Below are 21,563 nucleotides of genomic sequence, written 5' to 3' on the forward strand. Positions count from 1 at the left end.
AACACAAAAGATAGAAAACATAATACGTTGTGAAATAAAAAAAGATGAAAGTAGTAGAGGTGAGAAATTATCGATATAAATCTATAATTTACTTTACATTACATTAGAATTATCGAAAATTTCCCACCTTTAGACGTTAGCTTATGAGCTGGTTGACTTCAGTCATAGTAATACGTACCTATCACGTAATGTAAGTAAAAACAGTTTAAGTAGGAGTATTTTTTTATCCAAAATTAAAGTATTGATCAATAATAAACTATGATTTGAGACGTCGCATACACTCTTCTCAATACAGAATTATCATAGCTTGTTATTCTGTATTCGTCAACACAGAATTAATTATTAAATTACTACTAATTAAACTAATTTGCTTTATTGCCTTCAATCAGTTTTTACTTTATGCGAAATTTAAAAAATGTTCAGTAAATACCAATAAAAAAAGTCAACTAGCTCATAAGCTAACGTCTAAAGGTGGGAAACTATCGATAGTCCTAATATAATGTATTATAAATTAGTGGTTTCTATAGATAATTTCCCACCTCTACTACTTTCATCTCTTTTTATTTCACAACGTATTATGTTTTCTATCTTTTGCGTTATTTTACCGGTTCTTAATGCACTCATCACTGTATAACACCATGTATTAAAAATTATTACGGTTGAGTTTACCGAAAGTACAAGCTGATTATAGCCGCAAATGTCAAACATGGAACAAAAAATGTCGGTTTAGCAGTGTTGGCATGTTTTATAATGTAGATGCTATATGCTTCAAATATAAAAAGATAAAGCTTCAGAAAAGTACATTTTGTTATATTATGTTATGAATTCTGCAATTTTTGATTTATATAAAACAAGAATGGTTAAATAATTGTTTTTTTTTAGAGATTAATTGCAGTTAATTATTAGATTTTTTTTGGTAATTACCCTTTGATAGATTAGGGAATAGATTTGACAATCGTCAAATCAGCAGTAGCCAGATTGCAATAGATGTTTACAATTAATCTCGAGAGAGATAAATATTTACTGATTATTGTTTCATATAAATTAAAAATTGCAATATTCATAAAATAGAATAATCGATATGTACTTTTTAAAAGCTTTCTCGCCTAAAAGAAATTTGAAGCATACAAGATACGCATTTTAAAAACATCCCAACACTGCCAAACCGAAATATTTTAATTCTTGGTTGACATTTGCGGCTATATTCAGCTTGTACTTTCCGTAAACTCAACCATTATTACTATTTTCATTGGATGATGAACAGAGTAGGAGTTTTCCAATTCCTTTACATTTGTTGTCGTGAATATCCTAGTTTCTTTCTTGTTGTGCAACATTAACTGTATACCCTTTAAGATTCCCTTTATCTGCTATAAAATATTATTAATCTTTTAATTTAAAATCACGCAGTTTGTATTAAATAATTTCAATTGTATACATACAATTTGTAAAACAGTATACACTACAAATTTTAAATTTTCTCGGTAACTGTCATGTCTCTCCACCTGTTGAGATTTTGAGTTCCTTTCTGCGCCGGTTCTTCTATTAACAACTTGCTGGAATGGCACAATGGTGACTGGCAATTAATATCGAAAACTTGCCGTAAATCATCAACTTACTGGTACAAGTGCTTTAAGTACTTTAAGTGCCTTTGAAACAAGTAATTATTAATTGTTTTTGTCATAATTGTGTGACATTTTTACCCGTCAATGTTTTGTGATTTTAACTACACTGGTTTTCAATTTAAATTTAAAATAGACAAGTGCTTTGTGTTATCGGTACTTTTACTTGTGTTAATTTCATTTGTCAATAAAGGCTATTTTTATAATTCAAATATACTTAGAAAGAGGAAAAAAAAGGAAAAGACAGTTAAGATTTGATTTCACGTACAGGGCGCCTGCGCATCCGCTTATACGTATTTTGGCCTAACAGGCCTCATCAGAACGGCTTTCGCAGTCGCTCTGGACGTGAAAATAAATCTTTTCTGTCTTAGGAAGCAACTCTAACATTGCTTTGTATAGAAGGAAATAGCGACATCTGATAATAAAATCCGTAAACTAATTTTCGAAACCAAATTCAGAATTTCGCTTTAATCTGTGCCTTTTAAAGAGGTCTAGAGGATCTATGCAGGTCAGAGAATAGCCATCTTACAAGTTAAGGACATTCCGCACAATGACAGCCAATCGGATCGCCTATCTTTATAGGAAAACGCGAAGATGATGACAAAAAGTAAAAGGTAATGTGCAGTAATTGCTATTAACATCTATGCATCCACACCATAAAAGGAATTTTTAAAATTATTTGAGGTTTTAATTAAATTATTGCTAAAAAGAAGTACTTCATCAAAATAGTGAAAAATGTTTATTTCTTATAATAATTATATAATTAATTCATATAAATAATATTAATTATTTAAAAAAAAATCCTTTAATATCGTTTATGTGCTTGGTATAAACATTAAGTTACTTGCATATTGGATTCAAAACATAAAAAAAGTAGTTATACGATGTCTGGCTATTAAATAACGAGACTGCGCGCGCAGAAGGCGTCCTAGATGGGAAGAGTGGGAAACGAATGCAGCATTGGATAACTGGAAGGCTAGAAGTCTCTGCTCTTTCAGTACTAAAACACGTTTTTGTCGCTGTAATAGTATTTTTTCGGTAGAGGTTAGAAAAGAACGTGTTTTTGAAGTTATACTTCTATACGTACGGTCGGCGTTGGAAATTTGCATGAGAGTGAATCTGTGAAACCATTACATACGTAAGATAATGAGTAAGAGAGAGACAGAAGATATATTTTCTCTCTCTTCCTCTCTCGAGAATAAAAATGTTCCTTTTGTATATATATTTAATATTATATATATATATATATATATATATATATATATATATATATATATATATATATATATTATATATATATATATATATATATATATATATATATATATAATATTGTATATATAGATAATATTATATATAATATAATATGTATTAATATTATTATTTATGTGATATGTTTTGTATTATTTAAAATTAAACGTTTTTAGGCTTTTGTATTTCAAAATAATTTGTCAATTTTGAAATCCGTTAGTGTCATGTCTAATTGGCAAATCCTTTACGGGTTTGGTTCATACGCCGGTGGTTGTGAGTTCGAATCCCAATTATGAATTTCCTTTTTTTTTTAGATATTTAAAAACCTCACGTTAATCTTATTAAATATATGTAATATACGCAAAAAACATAAATTTTAAAATAAAATGAAAATTTACAACATAATCCAAGTTGTTGGTTTTTTATTTTTATCTTCGTAAAGTAAGTTATGTACACTCGCGATCATAAAATCCGGGTCACCTTGAAAATCACCGATATTTCATTTTTAACGAGCTTTATCGTAAATAATAATAACACAAATACAAACTAATGCATGTTTCTGAGAATTGTTGCGGTTCCTTTGTAACAAGAATTCCAATAGTGCCGATTTCGCGGTAAATTGTACACTTCCCAAAATGAACGCTACCTGTAACTCCGCTTGTTTTAAATGTCTCGTTTGTACTTCGACTTTCTGTTCAAATGCAACAGACAAACGCTTATTATTGCCACCATTAGTGTTTATTAGTGCCATTATTAGTGTTTATTTTTTGACAAAAATGCCTTTGACTGTTGTTGAAACGGCACAAATTGTTGCACTTGTGGAAGACGGTCACACTCAACGGCAAGTCGCAAGAACTGTTAACGTAAGCCTTTCTGCGGTTCAACGAGTGCTTCAACGCTTTCAAGAGGCAAGTTTGCTAACCAGGCGACCTGGCTCTGGACGAAGAAGAACGACCAAGGCACTAGATAACCGTTTCCTTGTGTTTCAGGCTTTACGAAACCGGACCTCAACTGCGGTTATGCATCAAAATCGTCTAGAGGAAGTACGAAATCGCAATTTTAGTATTGCAACAGTCAGAAGAAGACTTCGTTCTTCTTGACTATCTTCTCTGGTAATGGCTAGAGGACCGCCACTTCGCCGGGTGCCTCGAGTTGCACCACTAGCTTTTGCTCGACAATACGCGCATTGGGGAATTAACGATTGTAGCAAAGTGTTATTCTCAGATAAATCCCGTTTCTGCCTAACTGGATCCGATGGACGTGTAAGAGTTTGGAGGAGAACCGGTGAACGATTTTCACAAGCTTGCATTGCTCCAAGAATACCATTTGGTGGAGGCTCGGTCATAGCTTGGGGAGGTATATCTTCCGACTTCCACACAGAATTACCCTTCATCGAAAATGGGTCCCTAACTACACGAAGGTACATTACGGAGATTCCGGAAGAACATGTTATGCCCAACATGGCAGGGCTTGGAGAAAACGCCGTTTTTATGCAGGACAACGTGCGACCGCACGTTGCCAGGATCAGTATGTAATACTTGGACGAAGTTGGAATTACGAGGGTACCCTGGCCAGCTAGGTCTCCGGACCTGAATCCCATCGAACATATCTGGGACGATTTGAAAAAACGTATTCAAACCCATACACCTCCTCCTAACAACGCACAGGAGCTTAAGGATCTGTTAGTGAGAGAGTGGAGTAATATACCACAACATGTAATACGGAGAAAAATTAAGAGTATGCCCCGTCGTCTGCAAGAGGTTATTAGAGCAAGGGGAGGCAATACACGATATTGGTCATTGAAATTTCACTGATTTTTTACCACGTTCTATATTTTCCATTTTTTTTTCGTATGTCTGTTTTATCAACAATTTGATTTGTTTTCTATTTTTTTCAATAAAAACAATAAAAAACCATTTTTTTTCTTTCAAAACAAACATTGATGACAAATAAAAAATACATTAGCCAAAAAAAAGGTTATTACTGCACCAGAGGCAAAAATATTTAAGAAACTTGAAATTTTCAAGATGACCCGGATTTTATGATCGCGAGTGTATATTGGCAGTTTTAAATACTTATGAATATTACATTTTAATTTATATTGTATTATTATATTGAATTATGTTGCAGTGTATGTGTAATTTTTTCTTGCATTCAACTTCTTTTATACATATATAAAAATAAAAATATATATTTTCATTAAAATATTGATACAATCCTTCATTTACTATACTCCTATTACAGGTCAAATGTTTATATACAGCAAACGATGCACCATATACCTATATAACTAATTCTTTTTCTCTTTCTGCTCTCTCTTACCTATAGCATTACATATGTAATGATTGTGCAGATTGACTCCTATATAAATTTTTAACGGCGAACGCGTGTATAGAAGTATAACTTCTACCGGCAGTCCCACTGGACTGCCACACCCGTTTTTTTTTTCTCGTGCCGATAACAATGTGTGACGAAAAACATGAGCAACGGATTAACGTAAAATTTCTCGTTAAATAAAAAAAACTCCGACTGAGTGCTATAATTTGTTGAAAGAGGACTATGGTGAGAATTCTCTATCTCATGCGCGTGTTTTCGAAAGGTATAAACGGTTTTCTGATGGCCGAGAGAGCGCGAAGATGACCAACGTCCAGGTCGACCTGTCTCTGTTTCAACTCCGCAAACAGTGACCAAAATAAATGAAATTGTGCGCGGAGATTGTCGTATGAGCATTCGGATTTACATGACGAATTGAACACGAAGAAAGTCTGTGCGAAGTTGGTCCCAAAAAATTTGACCCCTAACCAAAAGCTCGTCCGTCAACAGATCTGCTCAGATTTTCTTGAGAGGTTACATGAAGAGCCTGAATTAATGGAAAACATTATCACTTGCGATGAAACCTGGATATTTAAAAACGATGTTGAAACTAAGCGACAATCCATGCACTGGAAAACTCCTGCATTGCCAAGAATGAAAAAAGCAAGGATGTCGAAATCAAAATTTAAAGCCATGCTAATCGTTTTTAACGGCATCGTGATGAATGAATGGATTCCAGAGGGTGAAACTGTAAACCAAACTTACTATTTGAAAGTTTTGGCAACGCTGCAATACCGAGTTCGTAAGAAACGGTCGGAGTTGTGGAAAACCAAGCCGTGGATCTAGCACCAGGACAACGAATCTGCCCATAACGCGCTGTCTGTGAAGCGTTATTTAGCCGCTTGAGGCATTCCAGTGCTCGAACACCCGCGGTAATCGCCTGATTTAGCACTCTGTGACTTTTTCTGTTTCCGAAGATCAAGTCTGCCTTAAAAGAAATCCGGTTCGTGTCGATGGAAGAGGTGAAATACAAAAAAACGGCGGAGCTTCTAAAAGCTCTAATAAAAGAAGACTTTCAGCATTGCTTTGACTAATGGAAAAAACGAGTGGAACGGTGTGTATCGAGGGAAGGGGAATATATTGAAGAGCATTCGATTGTAAAATAATTTTTAAAATAAAACTCTTTTTCATAATCAGTCTCGTTATTTAATAGTCAGACCTCGTATAATATTATAAAAATAGTTATATATATATATATATATATATTACAGTGATTGTAAATTTAACCATATACCTCCAGCTACACTTGTGACGACAGCATTTGCAGCGTATTTTATGGGAAGTTGTGTTTTTTTGTTAAGCGTTACGGAGAAATTTTTTACAATTGCCACTATTCCCACCTTAGTCTGTAATAATCCCAATCTGGAAGCTAAAAAATACCAGAATTTGTTAAAACTTCTTAAAAACGCATTTTGTTAGGATTTGAAGATCGGTAATTCTATTATTGATAATTAACGTATTAAAACACTTTTAAACCTACATGAATATCTCTAGTAATAGCACATGATGCCAGAACTCTGTATTTCACAGAGGAAATAACACAAAATTAGGAACCCTCGAGTGAAATATAATAAGAAAAATATCGATCTCAATAATTATTAGTTATAGTCAATTTATAAAATTGCTATATCATCTAGAATACAAGGTATGTTACCAAAAACGAGATAGATTTTTTAAACATTAAAGACTCAGGTGGATGAGGTATACAGTCAGAAGAAATATACTACAAATAGGTAGGCAGATCAAATAGGTGATGTTGGGAAAGTCAGAATACTGATAAAATAAATCTTTACAAAATGAATTAAAGAAAAAAATAAACCTGTGTTTTTTCATCTTATTTTGCAACATTCTGTAGAATTTGATAGAAACAACGCTATGGATCTTATTAATAGTGCGAGGGAGCTAACATGTTCGTTAAAAATCCTTATATCTTTATTATCAAAGATTATATAAAACTTTAAATTTAACATATTTCTATGAATAGTTATAATGAAAGCATACACAGCACTTTTTACACAAACTTTACCGACCTTTAAAAGAACTAAAATATTAAGACATATATAATCCTGAACAAGTTCTCTTTCTCAAAATTGATTAATAACGAGTATTTCCGCCTCTATTATTTATTAATTCGTCACAGCGATTAGGCATACTTAAAAGTGTCATATTTGATCTTGATCAATTGAATTTCAAAGTTCTCTTATCACTACTTATATGTCGTCAAGAGAGGCAGGCAATGATTGCCGACTTCTGAGTTAACGATCAATAATATCCTCCAAGTTCTCTATAGGATTTAGATCTAGGATGCAGGGTAACCATTTTATCGTTTGTATACCAACCCCCCAAAAAAAAAAAAAGAAATTGTACAAGATGTATCTGTTTTAAACAGATTTACAATTGGAAGCGATCACAGATTGATTCGAACAAAAATTCTGTTCAAGTTAAAGAATGAACGAACAAAAATGATAAAATCAGACAATCGTAAATGGACTCCGCCCGAAAATATAGACCACTTTCGTGACATCATTGACCATAACCTTCAACAAATCAACGACGAAACACAGGTCGAAGTTTTAAACGAAAGTATCGTAAAAGCCCTTAAAGAAGCGGAGAAGTTGTGCTGTCCTAAAATGAAGAAAAAACATGAGAAAATAAGTCTCAGCACTAAAAATCTGATCGAAGAAAGAAGGAGCCTAAAGGACAGGTATAACACAAACTACGCAGAATTTAGTCAACTCAGTAAAACAATAAACAAAGAAATCCGAAATGACATACGGCAACATAACATGAGAGAGGTGACAAGGGTGATAGAGAAAAATAGAAGTCTGAAAGTTCTAAGACACAACATGTCCACAGTGTCCACATAGTGAAAACAGTGGAAGACTTCTACAGACAACTCTATGAAACAAGTGAATCCGATGAAAGACGCCCCTTACCAAAGATAGAGAATCAAGGCTCAGAATTAATGCCGAACATAACTGTTGACGAAAGTAAAAATGCACTTCGAGTGCTGAAGAACAATAAATCCCCAGGTGAAGACAGGGTAATGACCGAAAGCCTAAAACTAGGAGGAAATAAGCTCTTACTGACACTTGCTAAACTGTTCAATAAATGTCTGTGCGAAGCGATAACACCGACGCAGTGGAACAACGCGGAAATCATCTTACTTCATAAGAAGGGAGATAGCAGCGACCTTAGAAACTACCGCCCCATTAGCTTGTTGTCACAAGTATATAAGATATTTACAAGAGTTATTACCAACAGGCTAGGAAGTAAGTTGGATTTCTATCAGCCAAGAGAGCAAGCAGGTTTTAGAGCAGGATATGGCACGAATGATCATTTACAAGTAATTAAGAACTTAATAGAAAAGATTGTTGAATATAACAAGCCATTAGTTATAATATTTGTTGACTTCGAAAAAGCTTTCGACACAATAAGTCATCAAAAGATGTTAAAAGCCTTAACAGAGAGCCGTATAGATTATCGCTATATAAACATGATAAAATACATCTATTAAAATGGGACAGCAAGTGTGAAACTGGTAGATAAAAAGACCAACGTATTTAAAATAAAACGGGGAGTGCGACAGGGAGACAAAATTTCGCCAAAATTGTTTACAACATTATTAGAGCATATGTTTAAGAACGCAAATCTGAGTGAAAAAGGAATTAATGTCAATGGAGAAATGCTTAGTCATTTGAGGTTTGCTGACGATATTGTCCTTTTTGCTGACAGAATCGATGATGCAGTATCGCTACTGGAGAAACTATACCTAGCCTCCCTACAAGTAGGATTAAAAATCAACCACGCAAAAACACAAATCATGACAAATCTTGTGTTAAGCGAAAAGATTTCAGTAAATGGCATGCATATTGAAGAAACCATCTCATATAAGTACTTAGGACATGAGATACGCATAGGAAGAGATAATCAAACGTGCGAACTAAGCCGCCGCATAGGACTCACTTGGGTGGCATTCGTCAAGCTAAGCTATGTTCTTAAATCAGAACTGCCTATGTGTCTTAAAAGAAAAGTCTTTAATCAGTGCGTGTGGCCAGTACTTACATATGGTGCAGAGATATTAACACTAACCAAGAAAGTAAGAAATAAAATTTGTTTTACCCAAACAGCCATGGAACGATCGATGTTAGGCATCTCTCGTAGGGATCGGATCACGAACAAGGAAATAAGACGGAGAACAGAAGTGACAGATGCCATAGAAAGAATTATGACCCTTAAGTGGAACTGGGCGGGGCACATAGCTAGAATGTCGGATAACAGATGGACACAGCGAATAATACAGTGGAGACCGAGACAAGAAGCACATCGAAGTAGAGGTCGTCCACCAACAAGATGGTCTGATGACATAAAACGGATCGACAAAAATTGGATCCAAACAGCACAAAACAGAAATACATGAAAAAGACTGAGGGAGACCTATATCCAGCAGTGGATAGATCCGGGTTAAATGATGATGATGATACCAACCCCTTCCAAATAATCACGGACCGAATATTCAATATAAGGACATAGAACATTATTTCCTATGGTTATACAAAAAAAAATAGCAAGAGATAAGTCACCAATCGGCAGAAGAAGTATCGGACGACCGCCCAAAAGATGGAGTGACAACCTTCCATAGACGTATTAATCCGCCAATGAACAAGCAAATTGCTTATAAAGAGGAAGCAGAAGAAGAAAAAGTTATACAAAATGTCTGTAATATTCCTTTCATTTTTTAAGGAACTTCTTCGTAAAGCAACAAGATCCGTGTCCGCGTTGTAAGAGATATTCCTCCCCAAACCATTACAGATTCTCCATTATATAAATTTAAAGGTCGTATGTTCTACTATCCGTAGCGTTCTCTTAGCCATCGAAGAATTCTTTGAACATTTATTTGAGCTATATGAATAACAACTTAATTCATCTGGTAATAATATATGCTCCCAGTTATCAACATTCTAGTCAAGATACTCTTTGACAAATTGCACTTTATTTTAACGATGATAACCGTTTAAAGCTGGTGCCCTGGCGGTCTTTGGCGAGACGTATTTGTAAATGTCTGGTTGTCACACAACGTTCTTAAATAGCACAAATCCTGAAACTGACTTGGTGTGAGTCTTCCTCTTCCTTGTCCACGCCGTCTCGTATGGTCATTTGTTTCTTGAAAACGTTGAATACTGCATCAGCTAAAACACGGATGACCATAACATGTTATATTCGTCCGTGGATAAAGTTATTGCCTGCAGACATTCATCGCGGATCAGATTTCTTGAAATATGGTTGATGTCAACTAACTAACATACGTAAAGCAGCAAAACATTTTATTAAATTTTAAACAATATAGTAAGTCTAAAACAATTCTGTCAAATTTTTTTATTTTTCATTGCAAACAACTTGCTTATATTCCATTAATCAGTATTACAATGGTATTACAGTTCAATAAAATCACGTTATGCTTTAAATATACTTTTATTTTTTGATAAAAGAGATGATTTTTTTACGAAAATGTTGAAGAAAAGACAAATCAATATTAATAAGATGAAGCATCTGATTCTAATAAATTCCACGGGGTGTTGAAAAATAAGATAAAAAAACAGAACTTTTTTTTTTATACCTATTATATGGGCAAAACGTTAACATTTTTCAGAAAACATTGGTACACTAATTGTTTGGAAGTAGATCTATATTGCGTAATGTGAAATAAAAATACTCATAATTCAATCAACGTTTCAAAAGAAAAACAGCTTTAAACTTATGGTACATTTAAGATGATGCAATAATTTTGAAGATGGGTGTAGTAATGTACTATTTTATAATCCAAATATATGATGTAAACGATTGCAGAATGGTTCAGATGCTAAAAAAACGTATGCGCCTTTTTAATTGTTGGAATATATCAACAAAACTTAAGATAAACCAATAATACAAACTTTATATATTTACAAACGCATATGATACTTACCAATACACATTCTAGGTCCTTCTCCAAAAGGAATGTAAGCAAAAGGATGGCGTTTTGCTTTATTTTCTTCATCAAAACGTTCCGGATCAAACACGTCAGGATCAGGATAATGATCTGAATTTCTATGGAGAGCCAGAATCGGAACTATTACCCTTACTCCCTTTTCAATGACAAGGTCTGTGCCAGGAATGTTGTACTCCGAATTGCATATTCTTCCTATTTCTGATGCTGTAGGATGCATTCTTAGTGATTCTAGACACAAGGATAAAAAACAGTTAATACCTTAGGAAAGGTATGTGGGTATCGAATTACATTTGCAAAATTTGCTGATACTAAAACTAATAAATTTTTGCACTACTGGTCCATACCTTTTAGACATTTGTATGTTTAAAACCTAACGTATGGAGCAAAAACATTTACCTTTACCAGAAAAGTAATCAATAAGATACAAGTGGCACATAGAGCAATGGAGAGTTCAATGTTTAAGCCTTTTGTTTTTATTAACACGGATATGCGTAACTTCCGCAAAAAACCTAATATAAGGTCTAAAAGTTGAAAATACAGAAAGTTGATACATTAAGAATATTAAAAAAAAATAACAGGACAAGGACAGCACAGACAATAACTGGATATTTACAGCTTTTTGTCAGTACCAAAAATATGTTTGGTTTTTAACATCCCAAAAACAGTACTCCCATTGCTTTTAGACCTTTTTGGTATGAAAAATAATGATACACTTACCGTGAACAATTTTATCTAAATAAGTCATTTCCATTATGCCTTCGTAAGTTATCTCGTTATCGTATTTTTCCAATACTGTATTTATTTCCTTTCTTAACTTATCTTGAATTTCTAGATTCATGGCTAGCTCTAGCATAGTAAATGCAGTTGCTGTTGCAGATGTCTCAAAACCGCCTATGAAGAAGGCAAAGCATTGAGCAGCTACCTCGCTAAGCGATAAAAAATGACTATTGCAATCATTTTTGCCTACCGAAGTAACGTCATGATCATCAGATATTTTTCCTTTATTTCTTAGTTCTAACAATAGTTGCATAAAATCGTTTCTGTATACAGTATTTTCCTCTCTATAGCGAACTGTCCTTTTTACCGCTTCCATAAAGAAGTCTTCAGTCTCGTGATCTAATAAACTGATCCGTATTGCATCCAGAAACCATTTAGGAAAACTATTACTCATTTGTCGTTTGAACTGTTCCCACCTTCCAGGTTCAAATACTCTTCTGCCGAATTTTCTGAATTCCGAATCAGAATTTTTAAGACTGTTACATTCAATACCAAATGCAGCTGAGATGATAATATCAGTCGTGAATCTAGAAACTATTTCTTTGATATCCACAGCATCTTGGAGCATAACATCCTTTTTTAAAATAACTGTTAGGTTTTCAGAGCAAGCTACCATAATTGGAAACATCATCTTCATCTTTCCTGAAACCATATATATTTTAATAAATATACATTATAGAAAGTATGAAGAAATTTCATTTTTTTTTATCAGGCCGTATTTTTTGCGGAAAACTGGAACAAAGGTACACCTTTCTGAACATTTAAAGAGTCATCCACGGTCGATGCATTTATGCCTTTACTAAAAGTTTTTTTTTATTATTTAGTCCAGTCGTCAGAGATTTAACCCCTAAAAATCATACGAACAACCTGAATTTTGCTAAAAATATCAATTTTGGGAAACAAAAAAGGTGCGAAACAGTTTACCGCTGTAACTCTCGGGCTTCCCTCTTAAACCTCCTCATCGGGGGGTGAAAACGCAAACAAATCGATTTACCAAGAATCTGTACGCCATAGAAAAAAAACGGGTGTGGTAGTCCAGTGGGACTGCCGGTAGAAGTTATACTTCTATACACGCGTTCGCCGTTACAAATTTATATGGGAGTCAATCTGCACAATCATAACATATGTAATGCTATAGGTAAGAGACAGCAGAAAGAGAAACAGAATTAGGTATATAGGTATATGGTGCATCGTATGCTGTATATAAACAACATTTGAACTGCAATAGGAGTATAGTAAATGAATAATTGAATCAAATTTTGATGAAAATGTATATTTTTATTTTAATATATGTATGAAAGGAGTTTTTTTACAAATACTCTGCATTAAAATTCATTGTTTATTTTGTTATTAATATAAAAATACAATACAATATACTGCAACAGAATTCAATATAATAATACAATACAAATTAAAATGCAATATTCATAAGTATTTAAAAATGACAATATACTTAACTTACTTACGCATACGTTTAATTTACCATGATAATAATATTAATAAAATAAAAATATTGTTTCGTGATACAACAAAATTTAATTGTTGTAAGTGACATATGGAGCAGAAAATTGGATATTAAACAAAAGACATCAGAGCAGAATTCAGGCAGCAGAGATGAAATACCTCAGAAGAACGATAGGAGTAAAAAGAACTGATAGAATCAGAAATAAAGAAATAAGAGAAAGACTCAAAATCAAACCGATACTCGAGTCAATCAAAGAGAAAAAATTGGCATGGTTCGGACATCTAACCCGGATGGACAATAATAGACAAGTTAAAAGAGTGTGGGACGCCAAACCAATAGGGAAGAACAGAAGAGGAAGACCCATTAAAGAATGGAACAGTGACATCTCGCAGATACTGCAGAGTAAGGGTAAGACTTGGCAGGAAGCAACACAGATGGCATCCAATAGGAAGGAATGGAGAAAGTTCGTTAAGAGCTAGGACACCTCAGAAGACTGTCAAATATTGTAATGTAATGAATTGTATTTTAAACGGCCCAACACCGAAAGGTACAAATGGGTCTACTGATTAAGTAAGTAAGTAGACATTTGAACTTTCTTGAGATATTTACATCTTCTTTTTCTTTAGTTTATTCTTAAGTTTTAATTTATAATTTAACATGCCTAACGATCCTCATGACAAATCTGAACAGAATGGAAAAATAAAAATAATATTAATAAATATTAAATATATTTACAAAAGGAACATTTTTATTCTCGAGAGAGAAAATATATCTTTTGTCTCTCTCTTACCTATATCTTACATATGTAATGATTTTGCCGATTCACTTCCGTACAAATTTCCAACGTCGAACGCGCGTATAGAAGTATAACTTCAAAAATGTTTTAAATGAAAAATGTTGCTGAGATTTACGTTTTATACCAAAACAATTTTTAATTGAAGGTATTTACTTGGCAACATCGCACTTAATCAAGCTCTTAACGATAACTTTTCAACGAAATCATATTCCACTTATCAATTTTGCAGAGGCGTAACAAAAAAAAATTTAATTAGTTATTTAAACACATAAGTAATTACGTAAAAATGAAATCTAAGACCGATATAATTATTATCATATATATTATAATTATTATCATAATTATTATACATCATTCTCTATTTATAGAATTGCTGTGTGCTGTAAACGTTATATTTGTTTTTTTTAAACTTAATTTAAAAGTTTCCTTGTGTTTATTTGTTTATATAAATATAAAAATATATTATGTTTTCAGTTAAGTTCATATAAATTCAAATGAAGTAAGCTAAACTATTATCATGTGAATGCGTGTATATAGTAGTGCATTTGTTTATTTCAGTAAATTCTCGAAATATGAAATGAAAATGTCACTAACTACTAAAAAGTTAATAGCTTTGTTAGAAGAAGACTCAGATTGTAAAAATGCTAACTCACTTAATATGGTTTATTTGCCGCCGAGATTAGATTACAATGTTTCTGATGTAGAAGACATTGATGATAATATTGTTTGTGAAGAATCAGTATAATCGGATATGGTATGTACATATGATATACAAGTGATTGGGAATTCTGACGATTCTGATTTTGATATTCCTCTGAACCACAGATAAAACGTCCAAAGAAAAAACCAGGCAAAAATAGTCAATCCAAATTTGTCTTAAGTTGTAACAACAGATACTCCTTCGTGCTCAGTAGTAATTCAACATCAGTCTGATTGATATTTAGATAATATAAAAGCCAACCATGGAATCAAGTCATATATTGAAGTTTTTCACTCTTTTTTGATAAGAAAGTAATTGAGAGCATTGAGAGCATTTTATATTTTACAAATATTTATGCATCGCAGAATAACCGCCACGATTTTGAAATGAATAACATAGATTAAAAAAAATTATTAGCATATGTGTATTATCTGGTTCACACTCTGCTTCAAGTTGATATGTATTGGTCAAAGGATGAGGATAAGGAAATGCACATTATAAGAGAAAACATGAGCCGACATAGATTTATATTTATAATTTATAATAGTGAAGAAACCGCTACATCAGTGTCAAACTTAGTACATGGACGTCAATCTAAATTTGCTTTACCAGATGAAACTAGATTCGACAATATTGGCCACATTACAAAAAGAGACGATAGCGCAAGAATGTAGGATGTGCAAAAGTAACACTATTTATTTATATAAAAATCTTTTTGGTTGTAAATTAGTCTTTATTTATGTGTTTTTAATCCAATCTAATAAATTAATTGTCAAATTTCTCTTTGTATATTGAGCAGCTGTTATGTGTAAATACTATATAAAGAATAAACTTGCCTCAAATTTACTTTACTAACCTCAAAACTATTTTAAAGTTAATAATAAAGTCTATTTAATAAATATATTCCCAAGAACACACTACGCCTATGCACATATGTATATAATCTGGAAGGAATAAACTAAGATATCATATTTCTCTCATTAAAATTCTTTCTAAGAACGTAAATATATATAGACCAGCAAAATATTGATAAGTTTACCGATGTTTCAAACTATTCAATGAACTTGTCTCACTATACACTCGTGAATCGCACCAATTTATGTTGTTACGGGGGCAAATTTATCTTACTTTTTCGCTTATTTACATGGGCGAAGCATACCCAATAAAAATGACCCCGGTAAGAATTTACTAATGAAATTTTACATAGTTGCCGCTACCGTTTAGTTCAATTTGTAGATTAGTGACCTTTAATTGAAAATTGTCCAACTAGTGGTTGATCTATGAAAGGGATACATTGTATTGGTATTGCGTTTAAATTGTCTTGATTAACTTAAACAGCTCTATATGAACATTATCTGGCCCAGCGGCTCTGCCAGATTTTGATTTGTTTATAGCATGTTAAACTTCAGATTTTAATAAACTGCGAGGCATAAGTTGCGATGCATAACTGCGAGGGATGCAGCTAAATATTAAATAAACAATAATATAACAATTATTCAACTGTATAAATCAACTTTACAAGTCACTTATCTACATCAACAATTAACACTCGTTTTTAAATTTTTTTATTCAAAAAAATAAATAAATAAAATTTAATTTATAAGTTGGTTATAGTTTATTACACCATGAAACGAAGCCGAAAAATCAGTTGAAAAAAAAAAAACGAATATTTACTGGGCGCTAATTTTTAACTTAAATATATGAGGGTTGTCGAAACTGTTACTGCATTTCAACAGACGACTTTCTTAAAATTACTTGCTCGTTAAAATGAGATTTTCTAAATTAAAAAATGTTTATAAACAAAAAAGTTTCTGCAAACTATACGTAAGCATGTTTTAATTGTTTTTCCAGTATTTCTGGAGTCATCCAAGGTTTTTGGCTTTCGTCTTTCTTTTATAAAGTTTCGATTTGTGTCTTTATAATAAAACATCTGATTTTGCTCCATATAATGTTCACATTCTCAGTAATCTCTGATTATCTGTTTAAATATATAAAATATAGCAGTTTTAGACATCGTTTTTATTCATTATTTATTATTTATATATGTTATGTCTATAATTCGTGTTGTTAATATAGTCTACCGCCAGATATAAGTACCTGTTGTAATATTACTGTTGTATATAGTGCTAGTCATAGTTCACGCAGCATAAGCATGGGATACATTTGGACTCTGGTCAGTCTTGATTAAAATTTTAAAGTGCGTCATAAAAAGAATAAAAAGTTTGTTTAAAAAGTCAAAACAAAATACCTCAACGATGACTTTTATTCTTTGAGATCAGTGCAGGTGTTTCTTATCTACTATAATACGATGAGTAATATAAATATACTTGTACAACAATAAAACTCTTTAAGCCGTAGATAAACAAAACAAGCCTATTTAACTAAACATCGATAAGAATACGACAATTCCGGATGAGTATAATTAAAGCTATCTTGTATTTTGTTTTAAAGATTAAGTCTATAATTGGCTAATCAAAATTACTAGCTTAATTATTTTAACTTTAAGTATCTTGATGTATATAGCAAGTGTATTTTGAATGATGCACGTAATAAATGAAAGAATAAGAGAAATCATGGACAGATCCACTACCATCATAGATGGAATACAGCAAAACAGCTTATTTAGTACTGACACGTAAATAGAATGACAGACCATCGCCTACCGAAGATAATATTGGATTGGCAGCTACCTGAGCGAAAAAATGAGGAAGACCGAAAACAATATGGCTTAATGAAGTCCAAAAAGCAATGTCAGAGTAAAATCTATGACCAGGAGTCTGCGTCGATAGACGTGAATGGAGAAAGAGCCAGAAGGCGCAGGATGGTATAAACCGGACATTATATACTTACATAATATGTCTATATACAATCTATACGCTCCAGAAGAAGCTGAAGCTGTTTTCACTTGAAGATCCTTTTTGTACGAGGTATCATCCCATTCTGGGTTGGTTTTACAGTTTCTGGTGCTACTTCGCTGTTTTTACTACTTTTTTCCAGTCTTCTCTCTCTTCGATTGCCCTTTCTATATTTCTAATTTTCATACTACTTAAGCCTTCTTCCACTTGTTGTCTCCATCTCAGTTTAGGTCTGCCTTTAGTTCTTTTACCTGGTGGTATCCATTCCATTATAACTTTTAACGGATTGCTCTTCTCTCTTTTCATTATGTGCCCGTATCATCTAATTCTTTGTGCTCTTACTATGTTCTCTTGACCCATCCATTTTTTGGTCCCAGTATTTTTCTGGTAATCTTTCTCTTAAAAATTTTCAATGGATCTTTTTTTCATGCTATGAATGTATGTTTCTGCAGCATATATTACTATTGGTTTTATCTTCTTACCTTTAAACATTTTTTTATTTACATAAAACGCTGTATTTCCGCTTGAGTTCTTCTTTTTATATCTACACTTTTATTTCTTCTATTGACTATATACTCCCAAATTTTGAATGTTTCAACCTCTTTAAAACTGCGTTTATCTATTATCAGTTCTGTCATTTATGTCTTTTTCTTGCTTACGTTCATGTATTTTGTTTTATTTTCATTTATTTTTAGTCCTCTCAGTTTGGCATCGTTTTCTATTTCTTGGAAGGTTTTTCTAGTGCCGTTTTATCTGTTACTACTATGGTTATATCGTCTGCATATCCTATTATTTGTACTGCATTATTCTTTATAGTTCCTGCGTTTGACAGCTTTTTTATTATCTTCTCTAGTGATACAATAAATGGTACTATTGAGAGCACATCTCCTTGTCCTACTCCATTTTTCTTATTATTATTTCTGTTCTTTTTCTTCCGGTGTCTATTATTGCTTGGGAATCTTACATTGACATTTCTATCATATAATTTTATTTGGTATATCCAAAACTCCTATCTTCTTCTTGATACTGAATTCTCCTAGCTACTGCTTCCATGTACGCTGATTGGTAGATACTGCTACCAATCAGCATACATGGAATAGATATTGTTACCACTTTTCTTAAACACTTTCGAAAACACAAATTACTTTTAATTCACACAATTTAATTTTTTTTACCGTTTAAATTCACCATTCAATCTTCTTTTTTTCTTCAGATGTTAACTATTTTATGACCAAAATCTCATCTTGTCAGATTTAATTATTTAGCGCAGTATCAGATTTAATAGATATATTTGATATATTAAATATCTTACCTGTGGTGAATGTAGGAGTCAACTTTCCCCTTAAGATCTTCCATTTCTCACCTTCCAAAGTAAAGAGATGTTCAGAAAGTGGTGATCTTTTTTTATTGAAATAAATGCCACGGTTTACGAAATGCCCAAAATCCTTCTGCAGAATATTCTTCACAATATTGACATCGATTGGCATGAAAGTAGGTTTCATGAAGGCGTAGTACCCTCCATACCTCAACCCTTTACTTTTAAACTCGTTATACAACTTTTTCAATTGATCCGAGATGCACAAGTTACCATTAGAAAAATCTTTTAAATTTCCATAAAGGAAGTGTGGTTGTACTTGATACACACCACGTCTTTTCCAATAGTCGTAATGCCATTTTTGATACACATAGATGGCTAGGGGCAAAAATAAAAGGAACAGCAAAAGCATCGTTCAAAATACAATTCTTTGCGACTGATATATTTTGCAAAATTTGTTTTTTATATGAAAAATGTATACGGTATAATCTGCAGTAAACATGCATTGAGTTCATTGATCGTGTAATGATAAGCATTTCTTTCTTGCAGTTTTTTTATATAGGCTAATGACGCTTATGTTAAAAAGTTGTGACCAAGAATTAATATTTATAGAGATGATAAATAATTAATTAGCGTAATCGTGTAAAACAAAAAATAGCGATATATTTGTATACAGTGGCTCACAACTTAAATGATGCAGTCGCTACTCAATAAAACTAGCTTGTGTCAGTGGCTCGAGAAAAAATACATACTGAAATTAAATTACTATAAGTCTTCTAAAATACACTCGCGATCGTAAAATCCGGGTCACTTTGAAAATCACCGATATTTAATTTTTAATGAGCTTTATCGTAAATAATAATAACACAAATACAAACTAATGCATGTTTCTGGGAATTGTTGTCGACTTAGCGGTTTCCTTTGCAACAAAGAATTTTAATAGTGCCGATTTCGCAGGAAAGCGCACACTTCCCAAAATGAACGGTACCTGTAACTGCCGCTTGTTTTAAATGTCTCATTTGTGCTTCGACTTTCTGTTCAAAGGCAACGAACAAACGTTTATTATTGCCACCATTCGTGTTTATTAGTGCCATTATTAGTGTTTATTATTGTTTATTTTTTGCCAAAAATACTCTTGACTGTCGTTGAAACGACACAAATTGTTGCGCTTGTGAAAGACGGTCACACTCAACGGCAAGTCGCAAGAACTGTTGGCGTAAGCCTTTCTTCGGTTCAACGAGTGCTTCAACGCTTTCAGGAGAAGGGTTTGCTATCCAGACGACCTGGCTCTGGACGAAGAAGAATGACCACGGTACAAGATGACCGTTTTCTTGTGTTTCAGGCTTTACGAAACCGGACCTCAACTGCGATTATGCATCGAAATCGTCTACAGGAAGTACGAAATCGCAATGTTAGCGCTGTAACAGTCAAGAGAAGACATCGTTCTTTTGGACTATCATCTCGGGTAACGGCTAGAGGACCGCCACTTCGCCTGGCGCATCGAGTTGCACGACAAGCTGACAATACGCGCATTGGGGAATTAACGATTGGAGCAAAGAGTTATTCTCAGATGAATCCCGTTTCGGCCTAACTGGATCCGATGGACGTGTAAGAGTTTGAAGGAGAACCGGTGAATGATTTTCACAAGCTTGCATTGCTCCAAGAATGCCATTTGGTGGAGGCTCGGTCATGGCTTGGGGAGGTGTATCTTTCGACTTCCGCACAGAATTACCCTTCATCAAAAATGAGTCCTTAACTGCACGAAGGGACATTACGGAGATTCTAGAAGAATAAGTTATGCATACCATGACAAGGCTTGGAGAAAACACACGATTTTTATGCAGAACAACGCTCGAATCCACGTTGCCACGATCAGTATGCAATACTTGGACGAGGTTGGAATTACGAGGTTAGCCTGACCAGCTAGATCTCCGGACCTAAATCCTGTCGAACATGTCTGGGACGATTTGAAAAAACGTATTCAACCCCTAACATCTCCTCCTAACAACGGACAGGAGCTTAAGGATCTGTTAGTGAGAGAGTGGAATAAACATACCACAACATATTATCCAGAAAAAAATTGAGAACATGCCCCGTCGTCTGCAAGAGGTCATTAAAGCAAGTGGAGGCAATACACGATATTAGTCATTGAAATTACTGCATCACAGGCAAAAATATTCCAGAAACTTGAAATTTTCAAGGTGACTCGGATGTTATGATCGCAAGTGTAGCATAAACTATTTTTTGGGTTCCAAATATGCCATACTTAAATAACAAGAAATATTTAGTTATTTTATGTATGATTTTAATGTCACAGCTAAAACGATGCAAACTTTAAAATAAGAAAATTAATAAAGAAAACAAACTCGACGCATTGAAAAATGATTGCTAATATTTTGTAAATCTTCCTTCATTATCCATTA

At 33.2% G+C, this 21,563-nt stretch overlaps 3 protein-coding genes across 3 annotated transcripts in view; 1 reads left to right on the forward strand and 2 right to left on the reverse strand.

Moving 5' to 3' along the window:
• LOC140444752 (probable cytochrome P450 6a14) overlaps positions 1-21,563 on the forward strand; it is a 190,891-nt gene that overhangs the window by 112,652 nt on the left and 56,676 nt on the right. The window lies entirely within an intron of this gene.
• Positions 1-21,563, reverse strand: part of LOC140444303 (uncharacterized) — a 65,442-nt gene that overhangs the window by 16,018 nt on the left and 27,861 nt on the right. The gene's annotated exons all lie outside the window — the stretch shown is intronic.
• On the reverse strand, positions 3,012-19,753 carry LOC140444780 (cytochrome P450 6a2-like). Its single transcript, XM_072536544.1, has 4 exons — positions 19,138-19,753; positions 11,950-12,651; positions 11,209-11,460; positions 3,012-6,612 (listed from the first exon to the last, which is right to left on the reverse strand). The coding sequence occupies exons 1-4, from the start codon at positions 19,550-19,552 to the stop codon at positions 6,449-6,451; spliced, it is 1,533 nt and encodes a 510-aa protein (XP_072392645.1). The 5' UTR covers positions 19,553-19,753; the 3' UTR covers positions 3,012-6,448.

Source organism: Diabrotica undecimpunctata, chromosome 1 (assembly GCF_040954645.1).
Source record: "Diabrotica undecimpunctata isolate CICGRU chromosome 1, icDiaUnde3, whole genome shotgun sequence".
NCBI lineage: Eukaryota > Metazoa > Arthropoda > Insecta > Coleoptera > Chrysomelidae > Diabrotica > Diabrotica undecimpunctata.

What these genes read in the sequence shown, in the direction of transcription:
- LOC140444780 (XM_072536544.1), bottom strand. Translation starts at nt 19,552, where the DNA reads ATGCTTTTGCTGTTCCTTTTATTTTTGCCCCTAGCCATCTATGTGTAT. An exon ending in GACTCCTACATTCACCACAG is followed by an intron (nt 12,652 to 19,137) that starts GTAAGATATTTA and finishes ATATGGTTTCAG; the next exon opens with GAAAGATGAAGATGATGTTT. An exon ending in AGGACCTAGAATGTGTATTG is followed by an intron (nt 6,613 to 11,208) that starts GTAAGTATCATA and finishes GGTATTTTTTAG; the next exon opens with CTTCCAGATTGGGATTATTA.